Genomic DNA, 19,366 nt, shown 5'->3' on the forward strand with positions numbered 1-19,366 from the left:
CTAGAGTGAAAGCACCGCCAGCATTCAAAAGTGACCAAAACATCAGCCAGGAAGCATAGGAACTGAGAAGTGGTCTGTGGTTACCACCTGCCGAACCACTCCTTTATTGGGGGTGTCTTGCTAATTGCCTATAATTTCCACCTGTTGTCTATTCCATTTGCACAACCGCATGTGCAATTTATTGTCAATCAGTGTTGCTTCCTAAGTGGACAGTTTGATTTCACAGAAGTGTGATTGACTTGGAGTTACATTGTGTTGTTTAAGTGTTCCCTTTATTTTTTTGAGCAGTGTATATAAATACAAATATCCATAAAACATTTTGTCATGGTTGATTGTTCTCCGTGGGTCATGTGACCATTTCCTTAATCACAGAGCTATACAACACGCATGACCGTGTGTGTGTGTGTAGACAAATTACCAGCTCTTTGAAATTGTGGAAAGACACTCAGAATGGACCTGTAATGACTGTCCATTAAAGTATGAGGCCATCTACCGTCTATTCTTCTTCCCCAGATAGTATTTTTCTTGTACGATATATATATATATATATTTACACACACACACTAGGGGTGAAACGCTTCACAAAACTCACGGTATGATACTGTACGGTTTCAATACATCAACAAAATAAATGCCTGAGAAATATGTCATTTGTATTTCGATTTCGATTTTCCATTTATTATAATAGTAAACATGGGTAGCTTGAATTCCCAAGAGCATATGGAAACAAACGGACAACAAAAAACAGCAGTGCCTGCCTTTATAACAGGAAATAAAAGTAATTTAAAACAGAAGTTCAACAAGAGTGTGTAGTCCAGCAGCATATATCAACATTAAGTCACATAGCAGTGCCTTAAACAAAATAAAATCATTTGATCAGATTTTCAAGTTTTTCTTTAAGAAGATTAGTCTATTCACATGATCTGCAGTCAGCACTGATGGGCTTGCTGTGACAATGTCAGCCGCTGTGAAGAATACCCTCTCTCTAGGGACAGAGGTCCCAGGCACAGCCAGGTAGCGCCTTGTTAACATGGCAACATGAGGGTATATTAACTCTTTGGTCTTCCACCATGTAAGTGGATCAGCATCCAGGGGAATACAGTCCACTTCCTTGTATGAGGTCACCACCTCCTCTATGACCTTGACCTTTGACTTGTATCTCTGCTCCTGGGTCGTGAACAACTCCCCAGAAAGCTCAGCCATGGCAGACTTATTTTCTGGAGGAGAACCCCTGTTGTCTCTGGAGAGGGGTTGGCTCCTGTGGTATCTGTGGCTTGACCCTGCAGAATTAAACTAGATGAAAATTAGTCTCTCTGAAGTGGCTTTAAAAATATGATTTGTTGTTACAAATATATATTAGGCACTATTATGACAATTTACTATTATTTCTTTATAATTAATAGTTAAATCACTAATAAAATAATAAATGTCACATTAACAAAATAAATACAATACCTGTTGTATGTTGGTCACAATCTCTGCTGTGAGTTCATTGTAGACTCAGACGAGCAGCAGCATGCAGGTGCAGCAGGGACTTGAGCCGGGGGTCCATATCTAGGCTCCAGGTTAACTCTGATAGCAGTCTTGACATCCCTTACTGCTGGTTCATCTTCATCAGATGCCACCAATGATTTCAGGATCATTGATTTTCATAGGCAGGACCATGGAAACTGATGGAATGCTCTGTGTTGTGACTGGTTTGAGAGGTTTGCACACTTTGACAACTTCCTCTGCGAGTCTTATGTCATTTTCAGAGAAAGTCACAATCTTTGACATTCTTCCACACAGCTTGATCAGTCAGTGTAGAATACACCGCAACTTTCTGCTGAAGGTATCTCTCAGCCATGTCATGGCTTGAATTCCATCCTGTCGGGACATCTTGGATTAGTTTGTGGTTTGGCAGCTCCAGCATCTCCTGTTTTGTCTTGAAAACATGAGCAGCACTTGTGTTTTTATGAAAGAATGATACCACCTTCCTGATATTTGCTAGGAGGTGAGAGGTTGGATTCACTGACATTGCTTTTTGAGATGTAGATTAATAACGTGAGCAAAGCATCCTATCTGTGGCCCCAATCCAGCTAGTGCAACTGTATTTACAATATTTCTCGCATCGTCAGTGGTTACAGGAATCGTTACATTATCCCTCTCCAACTTCCACACTGCACCTACATCCCTTAGCTCTTCCCCCACGTTTACACTGGTGTGACTACTCTCCAGGGGACGTGTTTGAAGGACATGGCTTTCTATCTCCCACTCTGCCGTAATGAAATGAGGCGTTACAGTAAGGTAACTTCTCTGCAGCTCTAGACGTTAGAGCAACACACCGCGTTTCTGACAACTCGCTCTCAAGTTGTTCTTTTAGTATAAGGCAGGTATTAATGTCTGGGCAAAATGTGTACGGGGAAGGAATAGTGAAGCGCGACTCGACCACTTGAAACATGTTTCTGAACCCCGCATTCTCCACCACAGAGAAGGGTCTCATATGTGCCGCTATATATTTAGCTGTCGCTGCGTTGATTTGTTCATCCCTACGGGAGTCAGCCGCAGGTTGATGCCTGAAGGCTGGGGGGAGAAGTGGTTGCCGATTGGCTGCTGATTCACTTTTTCGCCTAGTCCCACCGGTTGGCACTTTGGGGTGATGTCGGCCTAAATGAGTAGTCATGTTACTCTCATTGCCACTCGAATAGGCTATCGGCGGTGAACAGAGCCCACATGTTGTAGAAGTTTTATCCACCACTCGTTGGCAATCCCCGTTATAGTTTACAGGGAAACCGAAATGTTCACAGACAGCAGGCCTGAATGAAACTGGGGCGTCTTCTCGTTCTGGCTCGCCAATGCTTGCCATGTTGCTCCTTTGCATTTCGCTAACTGCTAATTCCTTGGTGAACTAATTGCTGCTACGACGGTCTCTCAGCTCTGTTCTCTCTGGATTGAAATAACTAATGAGCGGAGCTGCATGCAGCTACGATACAAAACTTTTCTTTTTTAAAGACAACTTTATTTCTATGTGGATATTTTTCCCACGTTAATTTATACGCCATTGGTTTATGCAATATTTTTTTTTACAATGAAATATATATATTTTCCTAGCTAGAATATATGATGAATGTATTGTTCGGTTCGCAGTGCGTGCCGAACCCGTGGACCGTTTACCGAACGGTTCGATACGAACACACGTACCGTTTCACCCCTAATATACACAGTACCAGTCAAACCTTTGGACACACCTACTCATTCAATGGTTTTTCTTAATTTTGATGATTTTCTACATTGTAGAATAATGGTGAGACATCAAAACTATGAAATAACACATATGGAATCATGTAGTAACCAAAAAAGTGTTGAAAAAGCCACCTTTTGCCTTGATGACAGCTTTGCACACTCTTGTCATTCTCTCAACCAGCTTCATGAGGAATGCTTTTCCAACAGTCTTCACAAATGCTAAGCACTTGTTGGCTGCTTTTCCTTAATTTTGCGGTCCAACTCATCCCAAACCATCTCAATTGGGTTGAGGTCGGGTGATTGTGGAGGCCAGGTCATCTGATGCAGCACTCCATCACTCTCCTTGGTCAAATAGCCCTTACACAGTCTGGAGGTGTGTTTTGGGTCATTGTCCTGTTGAGAAACAAATGATAGTCCCACTAAGCGCAAACCAGATGGGATGGAGTATCGCTGCATTATGCTGTGGTAGCCATGCTGGTTAAGTGTGCCTTGAATTATAAATAAATCACTGACACAGTGATTTGGTTCCCACAGTGTCATCAGCAAAGCACCATCACACCACCTCCTCCATGCTTCACGGTGGGAACCACACATGCGTAGATCATCCTTTCACCTACTCTAGGTCTCACAAAGGCACGGTGGTTGGAACCCAACATCTCAAATTTGGACTCATCAGACCAAAGGACAGATTTCCACCAGTCTAATGTCCATTGCTTGTGTTTCTTGGCCCAAGCAAGTCTCTTCTTATTATTGGTGTCCTTCAGTAGTGGTTTCTTTGCAGCAATTCAACCATTAAGGACTGATTCACGCAGTCTCCTCTGAACAGTTGCTGTTGAGATGTGTCTGTTACTTGAACTCTGAAGCATTTATTTGGGTTGCAATCTGAGGTGCAGTTATCTGTGATGAACTTATCCTCTGCAGCAGAGGTAACTCTGGGTCTTCCATTCCTGTGGCGGTCCTCATGAGAGCCAGTTTCATCATAGCGCTTAATTGTTTTTGCACCTGCACTTGAAACTTTAAAAGTTCTTGACATTTTCTGGATCGACTGACCTTCATGTCTTAAAGTAATGATGGACTGTCATTTCTCTTTGCTTATTTGAGCTGTTCTTGCCATAATATGGACTTGGTATTTTACCAAATAGGGCTATCTTCTGTATACCAACCCTACCTTGTCATAACACAACTGATTGGCTCAAACGCATTAAGAAGGAAAGAAATTCCACAAATTAACTTTTAACAAGGCACACCTGTTAATGGAAATGCATTCCTGGTGACTAACTCATGAAGCTGGTTGAGAGAATGCCAAGAGTGTGCAAAGCTGTCATCAAGGAAAAGGGTGGCTACTTTGAAGAATCTCAAATATGAAATATATTTTTGATTTGTTTAACACTTTTTTGGTTACTACATGATTCCATGTGTTATTTCATAGTTTTGATGTCTTCACTATTATTCTACAATGTAGAAAATAGTAAAAATAAAGAAACTCTTGAATGAGTAGGTGTGTCCATTCTTTTGACTGGTACTCTGTGTGTGTGTGTGCACTTCATCTACAACCAAAGGCGAACACAAAAGAAGCTAGTGATAATACTTCTCATATGCAAACTACTGTGTGGGGAATGTTTGTTGTCACTGGCTAGCAGCTCTTTTGTCATTTGTATGTACTGTTGAAGTCGAAGTTTACGTACACTTAGATTGGAGACATTAAAACTCGTTTTTCAACCACTCCACAAATTTCTTGTTAACAAACTATAGTTTTGGCAAGTCGGTTAGGACATCTACTTTGTGCATGACACAAGTAATTTTTCCAACAATTCTTTACAGACAGATTATTCCACTTATAAATCACTGTATCGCAATTCCAGTTCTACAATTCCAGTTAAATATAATTTTAAAAAAATAGGCTAGCTTACCTATCAAATAGCATTCCTTCAAGATTGGGCTGATTTCCAAAATATTTTATACAGAAATTTCTTGATATGAAACTTTTAAGTAAAATATCTACATTGGTCAGTCCAAAATTGCGTTTTAGCTCTGTCATGAAAATTGATTTATTTCCTATTACCAAGTCATTTACAGTTTCCATGTCTTTTAGTTTTCCATGAAGACCAATTTTTATCAGTGAGTTCTGAAAAGGGTTGTGTTTTTAGTGAGTGATATTGGTTCTTGTAGAACACTTTTCATTTTCTTCCATATTGTTATAGTGTTCTTAACTATACTGTTGTTAATGTTCTTAGCTTTATCCTTTGAAGACAGACTCATGAAAAGATTCTGGGGAGGAGCATGTTCATCTTTAATATGTTCCTATTGTTCCTCTTTGTAGTGCATTTATCTATGTGCTGCAAGTAAAAGCCCTGGGTGGTGAGTTGATACAACTCCAAGTCTGGAAGGTTAAAACCACCCTCAGACTTTAGAAGATGTAAAACTTTCCTGTTTATTCTATCAGTTTTATTTTCCTGTATAAAGTCCTGTTGTGACCGAGTAGTATATCTTTTTTTAAAGAATGTCCTAGTTGGGGTAATTGGTATTACCGAGAATAAATATAAAAACTTCGGGAGCCATGCCATTCTAAAAAGGTTTATGAACTGGGGGGTTCAAGCCCTGAATTATGATTGGCTGACAGCCGTGGTATACCATGGGTATGACAACACATGTATTTTTTGCTGTTCTAATTATGTTGGTAACCAGTTTATAATAGCAATAAAGCATCCCAGAGGTTTGTGATATATGGCCATTTATACCATGGCTCAGGGCTGTATCAAGGCACAGCCCTTGGCCATGGTATATTGGCCATATACCACACCCCCTCGTACCTTATTGCTTAATTATTCTACCTGTAAGATTTATGGGAATATTGTTCCATTTTAAAAATATCTGCTTTAATATTGTTCAGTAATAGGATATATTAATTGTTCAGTAATAGGACTTTATCTTTATATATTTGTTGTCCCTTATTAATAAGCATCCTAAGTATTAGATTTTTGTGGTCCACTTAAAGGATTGCTTTAAATAATGACATTCTTTTTCCTGTTGCCATTTAGTTTTTTTACACATTCATTTTGGTATTCATGTTCATTTTATACCCAGATTGGATTTGAACAATGCTTTTTTTGCTTTAATTTGGGCCTCTGTGGATTATAACTAGTTTATACGCTGGGAATAATATTTTGGAAGCAGTGTGTGATATTTTGGCCGCTGTGCAATCAGATGCCTTGTGTGCTAGCTGTGCATACGTCTATAATGGGTTGCAAAGGGTCGGAACATTTCCGTTAAACCCAGGAATTTGGGGAATTTTGCTTAAATTCATCAAAAAAGTTACTTTATAACGGTGAACCTTTTGTGGGATACACATAAGGCAATTCTAGGTCTTGTGTCATGTTTTGATTAAACTATCCCCAATTCAATGGAATTGCAACTCTCTGCATGCACAGTGCATTCTTCCATCACATGTACAGCTGATTCTCAAGATCTTGCACACTAATGAGATGCTATTGAGCCCACACTACTACACTCTCTGAGCCAAGGACTACATGCTTTCTGGTAAGTTTTGATTACATTACTGGGTGGGGTGAATATATGTTATATGACATACATTATTGTTTTGTTAACTAGTAAATAGTAGCCTACAGCAAAGTGTGTATAAATAATTTCTAACTTGTAAACAATTTCTGCTAATTTGTTTTTGCTACCATGTGGGTTTTAGCTAGCTTGAGCCTGCTAACTGAGTAATGTTCCATACATGTTTAATTTGAAAACATTTATCTTACGAAGGAGTTGTTTAATCCAACTGCTTAACTATTTATCTGTACATGGAATTGTATTATTTTTTAAAACATTTAAAAAAAAAAAATTCTAATCTTTACAGAAAATGCCATGTGCCCAATCTGATGTGTGGAGACATTTCACTGCAGCTAATGTAGAAGGAAAAGCTGTGTACATGTGCAAATACTGTACCAAATCATATGTAAAGATGCAGAATCATCTGGCCAAGTGCATAAAGTTCCCTCAGCGCTCACAACAAGCAACCTCTGACAAAAGTCCCTCTACTTCTATTTGAGGTGAAAATGATGAATCAGACACCTTATCGATAGCAACAGCTCATGGTCCTCCTGGAATCAGAAGTGTTTTTTATTCAATGGAGGAACGGAGTCAGAGAAATGCTGATGAATGTCTTGCTCGACCTGTGTATGCAACTGGTTCACCTCTGATGCTCACAGGCAATGTGTATTGGAAGGGATTTCTGAATGTTCTTCGCCCAGCACACACCCCTCCAACCAGACATGCTTTATCTACTCATTTGCTGGATGCAGAGTTCAACAGAGTTCAAGTGAAGGTCAAGCAAATCATAGAGAAAGCAGACTGTATTGCAATCACCTCTGATGGGTGGTAAAATGTTAATGGGCAAGGAATAATTAACTACATCATCTCCACCCCTCAAACAGTATTCTACAAGAGCACAGACACAAGGGACAACAGACACACCAGTCTCTACATTGCAGATGAGCTGAAGGCAGTCATCAATGACCTTGGACCACAGAAGGTATTTGCGCTGGTGACAAACAATGCTGCGAACATGAAGTCTGCTTGGTCTAAAGTGGAGGAGTCCTACCCTCACATCACACCCATTGGCTGTGCTGCTCATGCATCGAATTTGCTCCTCAAGAACATCATGGCACTGAAAACAATGGATACACTCTACAAGAGAGCCAAGGAAATGGTTAGGTATGTGAAGGGTCATCAAGTTATAGCAGCAATCTACCTCACCAAGCAAAGTGAGAACAATAAGAGCACCATTGAAGCTGCCCAGCAACACCCATTGGGGTGGTGGTGTCATCGTGCTTGACATTCTCCTGGAGGGGAAGTATTCTCTCCAAGAAATGGCCATATCACAGTCTGCTGATATGGACAGCCCATAGGAGACTGTCACACAGGAGGATCCTCCAGGATGATGTACTTTGGGAGAGAGTGGTAAGCAGCCTGAAACTCCTGAAACCTATAGCAGTAGCCATTGCACGGATTGAGGGAGACAATGCCATCCTGTCTGATGTTCAGACTCTGCTTGCAGATGTAAGAGAAGAAATCCGTACTGCCCTGCCCACTTCGCTGTTGCTCCAAGAAGTGCAAACTGAAATGCATCAAAAAGCGTGAAGACTTCTGCCTGAAGCCCATACATGCCACTGCGTACATATTGGACCCCAAGTATGCTGGCAAGAGCATCCTGTCTGGTGCAGAGATCAACAAGGCCTATGATGTCATCACTACCATGTCTCACCACCTTGGCCTGGATGAGGGCAAGGTTCTTGGCAGTCTGGCGAAGTACACTTCCAAGCAAGGGCTTTGGGATGGAGATGCAATATGGCAGTCGTAACAACATATCTCATCAGCCACCTGGTGGAAGGGACTTTGTGGATCTGAGGCTCTTTCCCCTGTTGCCTCCATCATCCTCCAAATCCTACCAACATCAGCCGCCTCAGAGCGCAACTGGTCCTTGTTTGGGAACACACACACCAAAGCACGCAACAGGCTGACCAATACAAGGGTTGAAAAATTGGTGGCCATCCGGGCAAATTTGAGGCTTTTTGAGCCTGACAACGAGACTTCCTCAACAAGGTTGGAAAGTGACAGTGAAGATGAGGCCTCAGAGTCTGATGTTCAAGAGGTGGACATTGAGGAGGTCCAGGGAGAAGACATGGAAGCCTGAGAGGAAGACAACCAAAGCTTTAGTTTCAAGACTATCATTTTACAGATGTATGTTGAAAATGTTTTTGGGAGATGTGATGGATCATTGGGGATCATTCAATATTCCCTTTTGTTGTTCAGTGAAATCATCCCATGTGAAGAGTCAACTCATTTAATTAAAGTTCAATTCGTAAGTAAAAACATTTTTTTATTTCTTTTGGAAGGATTTAATAATTTGCGATTGTCTACTTATGATAAGGTAAAAGGTTTTTGTTCTGTCTCCATATGATATGGTAAATATATCCAATGCAAAAAACATCTACATTTAAACGGTATTAATATTAATTTACATATATTCCCGTTAATTCCCATATAATCCCGTTAATTCCCACGGAAAGTTTCCACCTCCTGAATATTCCCCAAAATGTCATTGGTTGAGTTTTTGTGTGATCATTTATGTAGACAGACACTCCTAATGTCACTGTGCATCATGGCATTATGATAACCTACACAACTAGATCTACTTTTCAATGAGAGATTAGACCCTCCTGTTGACTGTCTTTCAGTTTACTAAACCAGTCAGTCCAGTATTACAGTATTATTCGCACTCTTAGTGTCTTATTCATTCTCACTCTACAGTCTGGACTCTCTGTCTCTCTGTACTGACTCTACAGTCTGGACTCTGTCTCTCTGTACTGACTCTACATTCTGGACTCTCTGTCTCTCTGTTCTGACTCTACAGTCTGGACTCTCTGTCTCTCTGTACTGACTCTACAGTCTGGACTCTCTGTCTCTCTGTACTGACTCTACAGTCTGGACTCTGTCTCTCTGTACTGACTCTACAGTCTGGACTCTCTGTCTCTCTGTACTGACTCTACAGTCTGGACTCTCTGTCTCTCTGTACTGACTCTACAGTCTGGACTCTCTGTCTCTCTGTACTGACTCTACAGTCTGGACTCTCTGTCTCTCTGTACTGACTCTACAGTCTGGACTCTCTGTCTCTCTGTTCTGACTCTACAGTCTGGACTCTCTGTACTGACTCTACAGTCTGAACTCTGCCTCTCTGTACTGACTCTACAGTCTGGACTCTCTGTGTGTATGTCTGTGAGGTGTTTGCCCCTGCCTCACTCTCTGTCTCCCTCCCCAGACATACGGCATGGGAGGGGAGACCCTGCGCAGTCTGACAGAGAACCTGTGCGTGGTGGCTCACTCCCTGATCATGGGCATCCAGATCCGCTGGAGGGTAAACACCTATGATGGGCAGAGCGCCACCAAGCTGCCAGCCAGCGTACTGCAGGTGGTGCTGGAGCTCATCACCTCCGCCAAGGGCCTCTTCTCCCTGCTCAACAGGTACATCACACACAGCCCTGTATTACATCACTTTAACAATGATTTAGGCATAGTATCATATATGTAGGGACATTGGACTGTTAGGCCCTGTGACTAGGATTCAGAGTTTCACCCCTGTCTGGGTGTGTATGCAGTAGTCTGATTTCAGTTTATAATAATAGATCTGTAATATATTCTCTTAGGCTATAGCTTATTTTTTACTTTTATTTAACTGGGCAAGTCAGTTAAGAACAAATTCTTATTTACAATGACGGCCAAACCCGGACGACACTGGGACAATTGTGCGCCGCCCTATGTATGACCCATGGCTATGATGCTGTACCCTCATAGTGTATGACCCATGGCTATGATGCTGCACCCTCATAGTGTATGACCCATGGCTATGATGCTGCACCCTCATAGTGTATGACCCATGGCTATGATGCTGTACCCTCATAGTGTATGACCCATGGCTATGATGCTGCACCCTCATAGTGTATGACCCATGGCTATGATGCTGCACCCTCATAGTGTATGACCCATGGCTATGATGCTGTACCCTCATAGTGTATGACCCATGGCTATGATGCTGCACCCTCATAGTGTATGACCCATGGCTATGATGCTGTACCCTCTCCCTCTCGCTCCGTCTCCACTCTCCCTCTCCCTCTCGCTCCGTCTCCACTCTCCACTCTCGCTCCGTCTCCACTCTCCCTCTCGCTCCGTCTCCACTCTCCCTCTCACTCCGTCTCCACTCTCCACTCTCGCTCCGTCTCCACTCTCCCTCTCGCTCCGTCTCCACTCTCCCTCTCGCTCCGTCTCCACTCTCCCTCTCGCTCCGTCTCCCTCTCGCTCCGTCTCCACTCTCCCTCTTGCTCCATCTCCACTCTCCCTCTCGCTCCGTCTCCACTCTCCCTCTCGCTCCGTCTCCACTCTCCCTCTTGCTCCGTCTCCACTCTCCCTCTCGCTCCGTCTCCACTCTCCCTCTCGCTCCGTCTCCCTCTCGCTCCGTCTCCACTCTCCCTCTTGCTCCGTCTCCACTCTCCCTCGCTCCGTCTCCCTCTCGCTCCGTCTCCACTCTCCCTCTCCCTCTCGCTCCGTCTCCCTCTCGCTCCGTCTCCACTCTCCCTCTTGCTCCATCTCCACTCTCCCTCTCGCTCCGTCTCCACTCTCCCTCTCGCTCCGTCTCCACTCTCCCTCTTGCTCCGTCTCCACTCTCCCTCTCGCTCCGTCTCCACTCTCCCTCTCGCTCCGTCTCCCTCTCGCTCCGTCTCCACTCTCCCTCTTGCTCCGTCTCCACTCTCCCTCTCGCTCCGTCTCCCTCTCGCTCCGTCTCCACTCTCCCTCTTGCTCCGTCTCCACTCTCCCTCTCGCTCCGTCTCCCTCTCGCTCCGTCTCCACTCTCCCTCTTGCTCCGTCTCCACTCTCCCTCTCGCTCCGTCTCCACTCTCCCTCTCCCTCTCGCTCCGTCTCCCTCTCGCTCCGTCTCCACTCTCCCTCTCCCTCTCGCTCCGTCTCCCTCTCGCTCCGTCTCCACTCTCCCTCTTGCTCCATCTCCACTCTCCCTCTCGCTCCGTCTCCACTCTCCCTCTCGCTCCGTCTCCACTCTCCCTCTTGCTCCGTCTCCACTCTCCCTCTCGCTCCGTCTCCACTCTCCCTCTCGCTCCGTCTCCCTCTCGCTCCGTCTCCACTCTCCCTCTTGCTCCGTCTCCACTCTCCCTCTCGCTCCGTCTCCCTCTCGCTCCGTCTCCACTCTCCCTCTTGCTCCGTCTCCACTCTCCCTCTCGCTCCGTCTCCCTCTCGCTCCGTCTCCACTCTCCCTCTTGCTCCGTCTCCACTCTCCCTCTCGCTCCGTCTCCACTCTCCCTCTCCCTCTCGCTCCGTCTCCACTCTCCCTCTCGCTCCGTCTCCACTCTCCCTCTCGCTCCGTCTCCACTCTCCCTCTCGCTCCGTCTCCACTCTCCCTCTTGCTCCGTCTCCACTCTCCCTCTTGCTCCGTCTCCACTCTCCCTCTCGCTCCGTCTCCACTCTCCCTCTCGCTCCCTCTCCCTCTCGCTCCGTCTCCACTCTCCCTCTCGCTCCGTCTCCACTCTCCCTCTCGCTCCCTCTCCCTCTCGCTCCGTCTCCACTCTCCCTCTCGCTCCGTCTCCCTCACGCTCCGTCTCCTTTCGCTCGCTCGCGCTCCGTCTCCTCTCGCTCGCTCGCGCTCCGTCTCCTCTCGCTCGCTCGCGCTCCGTCTCCTCTCGCTCGCTCGCGCTCCGTCTCCTCTCGCTTCGGAATAAAAGCTGAAATAAATCATTCTCTACTATTATTCTGACATTTCACATTCATAAAATAAAGTGGTGATCCTAACTGACCTAAGACAGGGAATTTTAGTTACTTCATTTAAATTTGTTGGTTTCTGTCACTGTTGTTTTGTTTTTCACTTCCTTTGGCAATGTAAACATGTTGCCATTGCCAAAGGAAGTGAAGAACAAAACAACAGTGACAGAAACCAACAAATTGAAATGAAATAATCAGACATTAACAGTAAACATTACATACACAAAGTTTCAAGAGAATAACAACGTTTAAAATATGATATTATTACCAGTAGAAAATGTAGCATAACCTTTAAAATGTTACATAAGCTATGTACAGTGTTCTGACAATGTGCCAACTAGTATAATGTACGAATGACGGTGCGATTAAATAAACAGCTCAGTACATTTACATTGGTGACCTCTTACCCCTTTCTATCCTAATGTTATGTAGGATTGTTCTCATGGGTTGTGTTCTCATGGGTTGTGTTATCCTCCATCATGAATGCATCATTTGAGTCTTTAATGACATTGAAATCTGCACATTTTATATTATTTCTAGATTCAATAAATGCATCTCTTTCTTCATTGGTCCATCTGTGTGTGTCCAGGTACCAGTTTGCCCAGCTGAGGGGTTACACGTCCAGTAGGAACATCATCACCTACTGTAAAGACCTGAGGACCGCAGTACACAAGGTAGTCTACCTCTCCTACTGTAAAGACCTGGGGACCGCAGTACACAAGGTAGTCTACCTCTCCTACTGTAAAGACCTGGGGCCCGCAGTACACAAGGTAGTCTACCTCTCCTACTGTAAAGACCTGGGGCCCGCAGTACACATGGTAGTCTACCTCTCCTACTGTAAAGACCTGGGGACCGCAGTACACAAGGTAGTCTACCTCTCCTACTGTAAAGACCTGGGGACCGCAGTACACAAGGTAGTCTACCTCTCCTACTGTAAAGACCTGGGGCCCGCAGTACACATGGTAGTCTACCTCTCCTACTGTAAAGACCTGGGGACCGCAGTACACAAGGTAGTCTACCTCTCCTACTGTAAAGACCTGGGGGCCGCAGTACACATGGTAGTCTACCTCTCCTACTGTAAAGACCTGGGGACCGCAGTACACAAGGTAGTCTACCCCTCCTACTGTAAAGACCTGGGGACTGCAGTACACAAGGTAGTCTACCTCTCCTACTGTAAAGACCTGGGGACCGCAGTACACAAGGTAGTCTACCTCTCCTACTGTAAAGACCTGGGGACCGCAGTACACAAGGTAGTCTACATCTCCTACTGTAAAGACCTGGGGACCGCAGTACACATGGTAGTCTACCTCTCCTACTGTAAAGACCTGGGGACCGCAGTACACATGGTAGTCTACCTCTCCTACTGTAAAGACCTGGGGACCGCAGTACACATGGTAGTCTACCTCTCCTACTGTAAAGACCTGGGGACCGCAGTACACAAGGTAGTCTACCTCTCCTACTGTAAAGACCTGGGGACCGCAGTACACAAGGTAGTCTACCTCTCCTACTGTAAAGACCTGGGGACCGCAGTACACAAGGTAGTCTACCTCTCCTACTGTAAAGACCTGAGGACCGCAGTACACATGGTAGTCTACCCCTCCTAATGTAAAGACCTGGGGACCGCAGTACACAAGGTAGTCTACCTCTCCTACTGTAAAGACCTGGGGACCGCAGTACACAAGGTAGTCTACCTCTCCTACTGTAAAGACCTGGGGACCGCAGTACACAAGGTAGTCTACCTCTCCTACTGTAAAGACCTGGGGACCGCAGTACACATGGTAGTCTACCGCTCCTACTGTAAAGACCTGGGGACCGCAGTACACAAGGTAGTCTACCTCTCCTACTGTAAAGACCTGGGGACCGCAGTACACAAGGTAGTCTACCTCTCCTACTGTAAAGACCTGGGGACCGCAGTACACAAGGTAGTCTACCTCTCCTATGTTAAAGACCTGAGTCGTGTTCATTAGGGCACACAATGGAAAACATTTTAAAAACGTTTTGAAACATAAAGCAAAAAGGAGTGTTTCTTATTGGACATGTCCAGGTAGTCCCTCCTTGTTTCAGTCTGTTTTCTTTCATTTGTTACCTAATGAACACAACCCAGTGTTCCAGCATGGCTGTTAATGTTTTCATTGTACAGGCGTTCACTGCTGAATGAATGAATGTCGAATAACCTGACCAGGAAAAACTCTGCTCCTTATTAACATTGAATGAATGGCCTTGATGTGAATTAAATCTGAATTAGATTCCTAGTTGGACCAAACAATACTTAGCAGACACATTTTATCTTTGGAGGAGGCGTACACAAGGCAGGCTGGATGAACCACCACTGTGTTTGTGTTGCTGCTTTCAACGGCCACCTAACACCAATGGTGTAAAATACTTAAGTCTAAATATTTTAAAGTACTACTTAAGTCGGGGGTATCTGTACTTTACTATTTATATTTTTTACTACTTTTACTTCACTACATTCCTAATGAAAGTGATGTACGTTTTACTCCATACATTTTCCCTGACACCCAAAAGTGCTAGTTACAGTTTGAATGCTCATCGGGACAGGAAGATGGTCCAATTCACTCATCAAAAGAACATCCCTGGTCATGACTACTGCCTCTGATCTGGCGGACTCAATAAATACATGCTTCGTTTGTAAATGATGTGCCCCTGGATATCTGTAAATAAAACAAACTAGAAAATGTCTGCTTTGCTTAATTTAAGGAATTTGAAATTATTTATTACTTTTACTTTTGATACTTAAGTATATTTAAAATCAAATACTTTTAGACTTTTACTCAAGTAGTATTTTACTGGGTGACTTTCACTTAACTTAATAGAAAATGACTCAAGTAATCTTTACTTTTACTCAAGTATGACAATTGGATACTTTTTCCACCGCTGCCCTAACACAGCACAACAGCAAACTCACTCGTCCTATTGGAGAATGCACAGACCAACCAGATTGACTCTTTATCTGACTGCATGCTCGGAATAGTTTACCTTGAAGAAGCACAGGTTGACTGATGATTTTTGGGAAAGGAAGTTGTGTAAGAGAGGGAGAAGGTGGGTGAATGTGTATTTAACGTGATCTGTAATGCCAGAGTTAAACTTCAAGTTATAAACTGGTTACTTGCGACTTGTGAAAAAGACAGGCCTGGATTTGTCATAGATAGTGCCTGGGGGAGGAGGGAGGGAGGGACTGGGGGAGGGGGAGCATGGGCGGAATGGATATGGTGATCTTCGGGAGAGGGAGTGAGTGAGAGACAGGGAGCAGGGGGAGGGGGGACTGATGGAAGGATTCACTGGAACTCAACTTGTAGTTCACCTGCTGTGAGTTGCAGTGCAGTCAGACCAATGAGAGACTGATAGAGGGCGAAAGAGAGGACAGTATTCAGGGAGCAGAGAGATCCCAGAGTACTAAATTTAGAGCTCTGACTGGCAGCCCTATTTGCAGCTCTGGATTGTCTCCAGCCAAAGTAGGTAGATTACAACTCTGGAGCTGTTTTTCTGCTGGCTTTATTGCATTTTGATTGAATAGTGTAGCTAACTGGTATGTATGTGTTTGTGGATGTCTGTGCTCACAGTTTCTGTACATTTAGACATTGTTGACCACAATAATACATGTATCTTCTTGTAGAAAATTGCTTTTTGTTTTTTCTGTTGCTTTTTAGTCTTTTTGTTGTTTGCATAACACATTAGAGATGTGATAAATAGACTTGACCTCTTCTTCACAAATCAGTGCAGAGCTCTTTTTAAAAGACTATCAAAGGATGTTCTGTGTGAACACACTCACTACATTCATTGTGCATCCAGAAAATGAATAATGACACATTTGTTGTAGCCAATTGATGAATATGACTGACTCTGAGTAAGAACCATGGGTTAGTCATACTATTTCTATGGTTAGACCCCCCTCCCCCCTCATCAGAAAGGAAGGAAGCTGGGCAGTGAGTATCTGCTGAAGGTTACATTGGAACAATGAGGGCCTTTTGAAGGCTGATGGCTTCTTGTCCAGCCAAGTTCTGGCTTACTGACTTAGTTGTTTTGTTGTTGTATGAAAGCTGTCCAAACTGTAGACTCAAGGTAATTAGTAAGTGAAACTTGGTCCTTAACCCAGACTGTTTTGACGGTAGTCTGCTCTGTGCTGGAGGCGATGAGAGGTTTGATTACTGCCCATTGTTTGGTTGGTTCCTGTTTTTGGAGCCAATGAGCAACCACTGCTTGTTTTTGCTGTATGCTTAGGAGTCAGATAATCATAGGCCTTATTCAACTATGATGGAGGACTGTGTATCACAGAGACAGAGATGGAGAGTGTGTGAACTACAGAGAGTTGCTGAGGTATCAGATATTAGGGGGATCCAAAATGCAGGTGCTTGCGTAAGGCAGTTTTGTAAGTACACCCCCTTGAGTCTTAAGGCAAGACAGATGAGTTATAAGACAGAAGAAACTGAGACTGACTGGTGTCTTTCATTGGATTGAGGTTTTATATAGTTTCTTTGAAAAGTGTATATGGCTGTAGTTTCTAAGAATTTCTATTAGACCTAATAAGAACATGCTAGAATAGGAACGACAACCTCACAACTGACTAAACACATCCACACAGGTGAGTTGGTCCTCTCTCTTCTCATCTCTCTCTCTGGCCATCTCTCTCTCTGGCCATCTCTCTCTCTGGCCATCTCGCTCTCTGGCCATCTCTCTCTCTGGCCATCTCTCTCTCTGGCCATCTCTCTCTCTGGCCATCTCGCTCTCTGGCCATCTCGCTCTCTGGCCATCTCTCTCTCTCTGGCCATCTCACTCTCTGGCCATCTCACTCTCTGGCCATCTCACTCTCTGGCCATCTCTCTCTCTCTGGCCATCTCTCTCTCTCTGGCCATCTCGCTCTCTGCCCATCTCGCTCTCTGCCCGTCTCGCTCTCTCTCTCTCTCTTCTCATCTCTCTCTGCCCATCATTATCAAGTTCCAGCTCTGGAAAGGTCAGTAGAATACACACATGCGCACACAGTCACGTACACACACACACCCCACCACCCTCATCTGTGTGCAGCAAGTTAGCCCTTGGCTAAGAAACTTAAATGTCAAATCTCTTGTGACCTTGTTTCAGAGAGGCAGGCTTTGAATGATAATGCTCCCATTATTACGTTGCTTGTTTCTAGAGAATTGGTTCATCTGTAACAAGAACAAGGACCAGACGGATCATGTTTGTCCCAAATGACACCCCATTCCTATATAGTGCACTACTTTGGACCAGAGCCCTATGGACCGTGGTCAAAAGTAGTGCAATATGTAGGGAAAAGGGTGCCATTTGGGACGCAGGCCATGTCTCCTAGGGCCCTTGTAGAAAATAAATAACTCTCTTCCATTTCCTGCCTGTATAAAAACACAGGAGTTTGTGTGTGTGTGTCTCTCTTTCTGTGTGTGTCTCTCTCTTTTTGTGTGTGTGTGTGTGTGTGTGTGTGTGTGTGTGTCCGCCTCTCTCCCCACTCATGGGGTTTATTTTCTCCAGTGCCTTGGAGGGTTGTGCGGGGCCATGAGTCAGCTGCTGTGATCCTAGAGTCCTCCACTTCTCCACTGACTACTGGCTCTGTAGGACTGGACAGGATAGGCTCGCACACTACTAGACAACAACAAGCAAAGTCCATTACAGAGAGAGAGAGAGAGAGAGCAAGAGAGGTGGACACAGAGAGCGTGGGCGATAGTTACATTGAGAATTTCTGTGAACATGGAGAGAGGATCAAGGAAGAATTGTTTGAAGGAGTTGTATTGAGGTATGTGAGAATGAGGTGATGTAATGATGTTTGTTTACATCTGATTGATTGGTTTCCAATGGCCTGTTAGTGACACACGATCTGGACAGTAAAGGCTACTGTAGTTAAGAACGTGAAATGGCTTTTCTAAGATGTGATACAGGAGTTTGATGCCTCTGTTCACGAACAGAAGTGTTATTATTCAGTGATCATACCCATTGAGAGTGAGTTTCAACTCTTGCTGGTTGACCATTGCACCTTTTTATTCACAATTGTGGTAAAGTTTTCTAGTATGATTTTTATCTGTTTTGAATAGTTTTGCTGTAACCAGAAATAATTGTTGTAGTTAGTTAGTGGTCTGGCTGAGGTGCTAATGAACGCACTGAGCAAGACGTGCTTAACGAAGAAGACATGTTTTTAACGTCGTCTTAACAATGTCTTTTAATGTCGTTTCACGTCTTTTCAACAACTTTTATTGAATTTCAATGTCTTTTCTATGTATTTTAACGTCTTTTCAATGTATTTTAATGTCTTTTCAACGTTTTGTGCGCATGATGTGGTTGGTGCGTTAATGATTAAGTGTGCAGCTCGTTGCCATATTCCAGTATAAGTAACTGACCATGAGCAGGGTTCAGGACGTTACTTTCTAAATGTAATCCGTTACTAGTTACCTGTCCAAAATTGTAATCAGTAACGTCATTTTTGGATTACACAAATTTGGTAACATAATCTGATTTACTTTCTGTTTAATTTTGATTCGTTTCCTGTTATGAGGTACTAGAAGAAGACAAAATGATCCATCAAATGTATTTGGTGTGTCATCATACTGGTCTCTGACATCATAGTGGTCTCTGACATCATACTGGTCTCTGACATCATAGTGGTCTCTGACATCATAGTGGTCTCTGACATCATAGTGGTCTCTGACATCATAGTGGTCTCTGAATTCTGGTCAGTCTCGCTCAGGTAGAACAAATTTAAACTTGCACCTTTTTCCAGTGCTGAATTGAATGTCTTTGAGAAAACAGAAAGGTGTCAATGTATTTTTTTTTCTCACCAACATCCTTAATGGAAAAG

At 44.0% G+C, this 19,366-nt stretch overlaps 1 protein-coding gene across 1 annotated transcript in view; it reads left to right on the forward strand.

Moving 5' to 3' along the window:
* Positions 1-19,366, forward strand: part of cnksr1 (connector enhancer of kinase suppressor of Ras 1) — a 90,170-nt gene that overhangs the window by 10,654 nt on the left and 60,150 nt on the right. Inside the window, exons 3-4 of the mRNA XM_029730729.1 lie at positions 10,046-10,248; positions 13,139-13,223. Coding sequence (XP_029586589.1) covers positions 10,046-10,248; positions 13,139-13,223 — 288 coding nt within the window. The remainder of the gene's footprint in view (positions 1-10,045; positions 10,249-13,138; positions 13,224-19,366) is intronic.

The sequence above is a fragment of the Salmo trutta genome, chromosome 33 (genome assembly GCF_901001165.1).
Source record: "Salmo trutta chromosome 33, fSalTru1.1, whole genome shotgun sequence".
Taxonomy (NCBI): Eukaryota; Metazoa; Chordata; class Actinopteri; order Salmoniformes; family Salmonidae; genus Salmo; species Salmo trutta.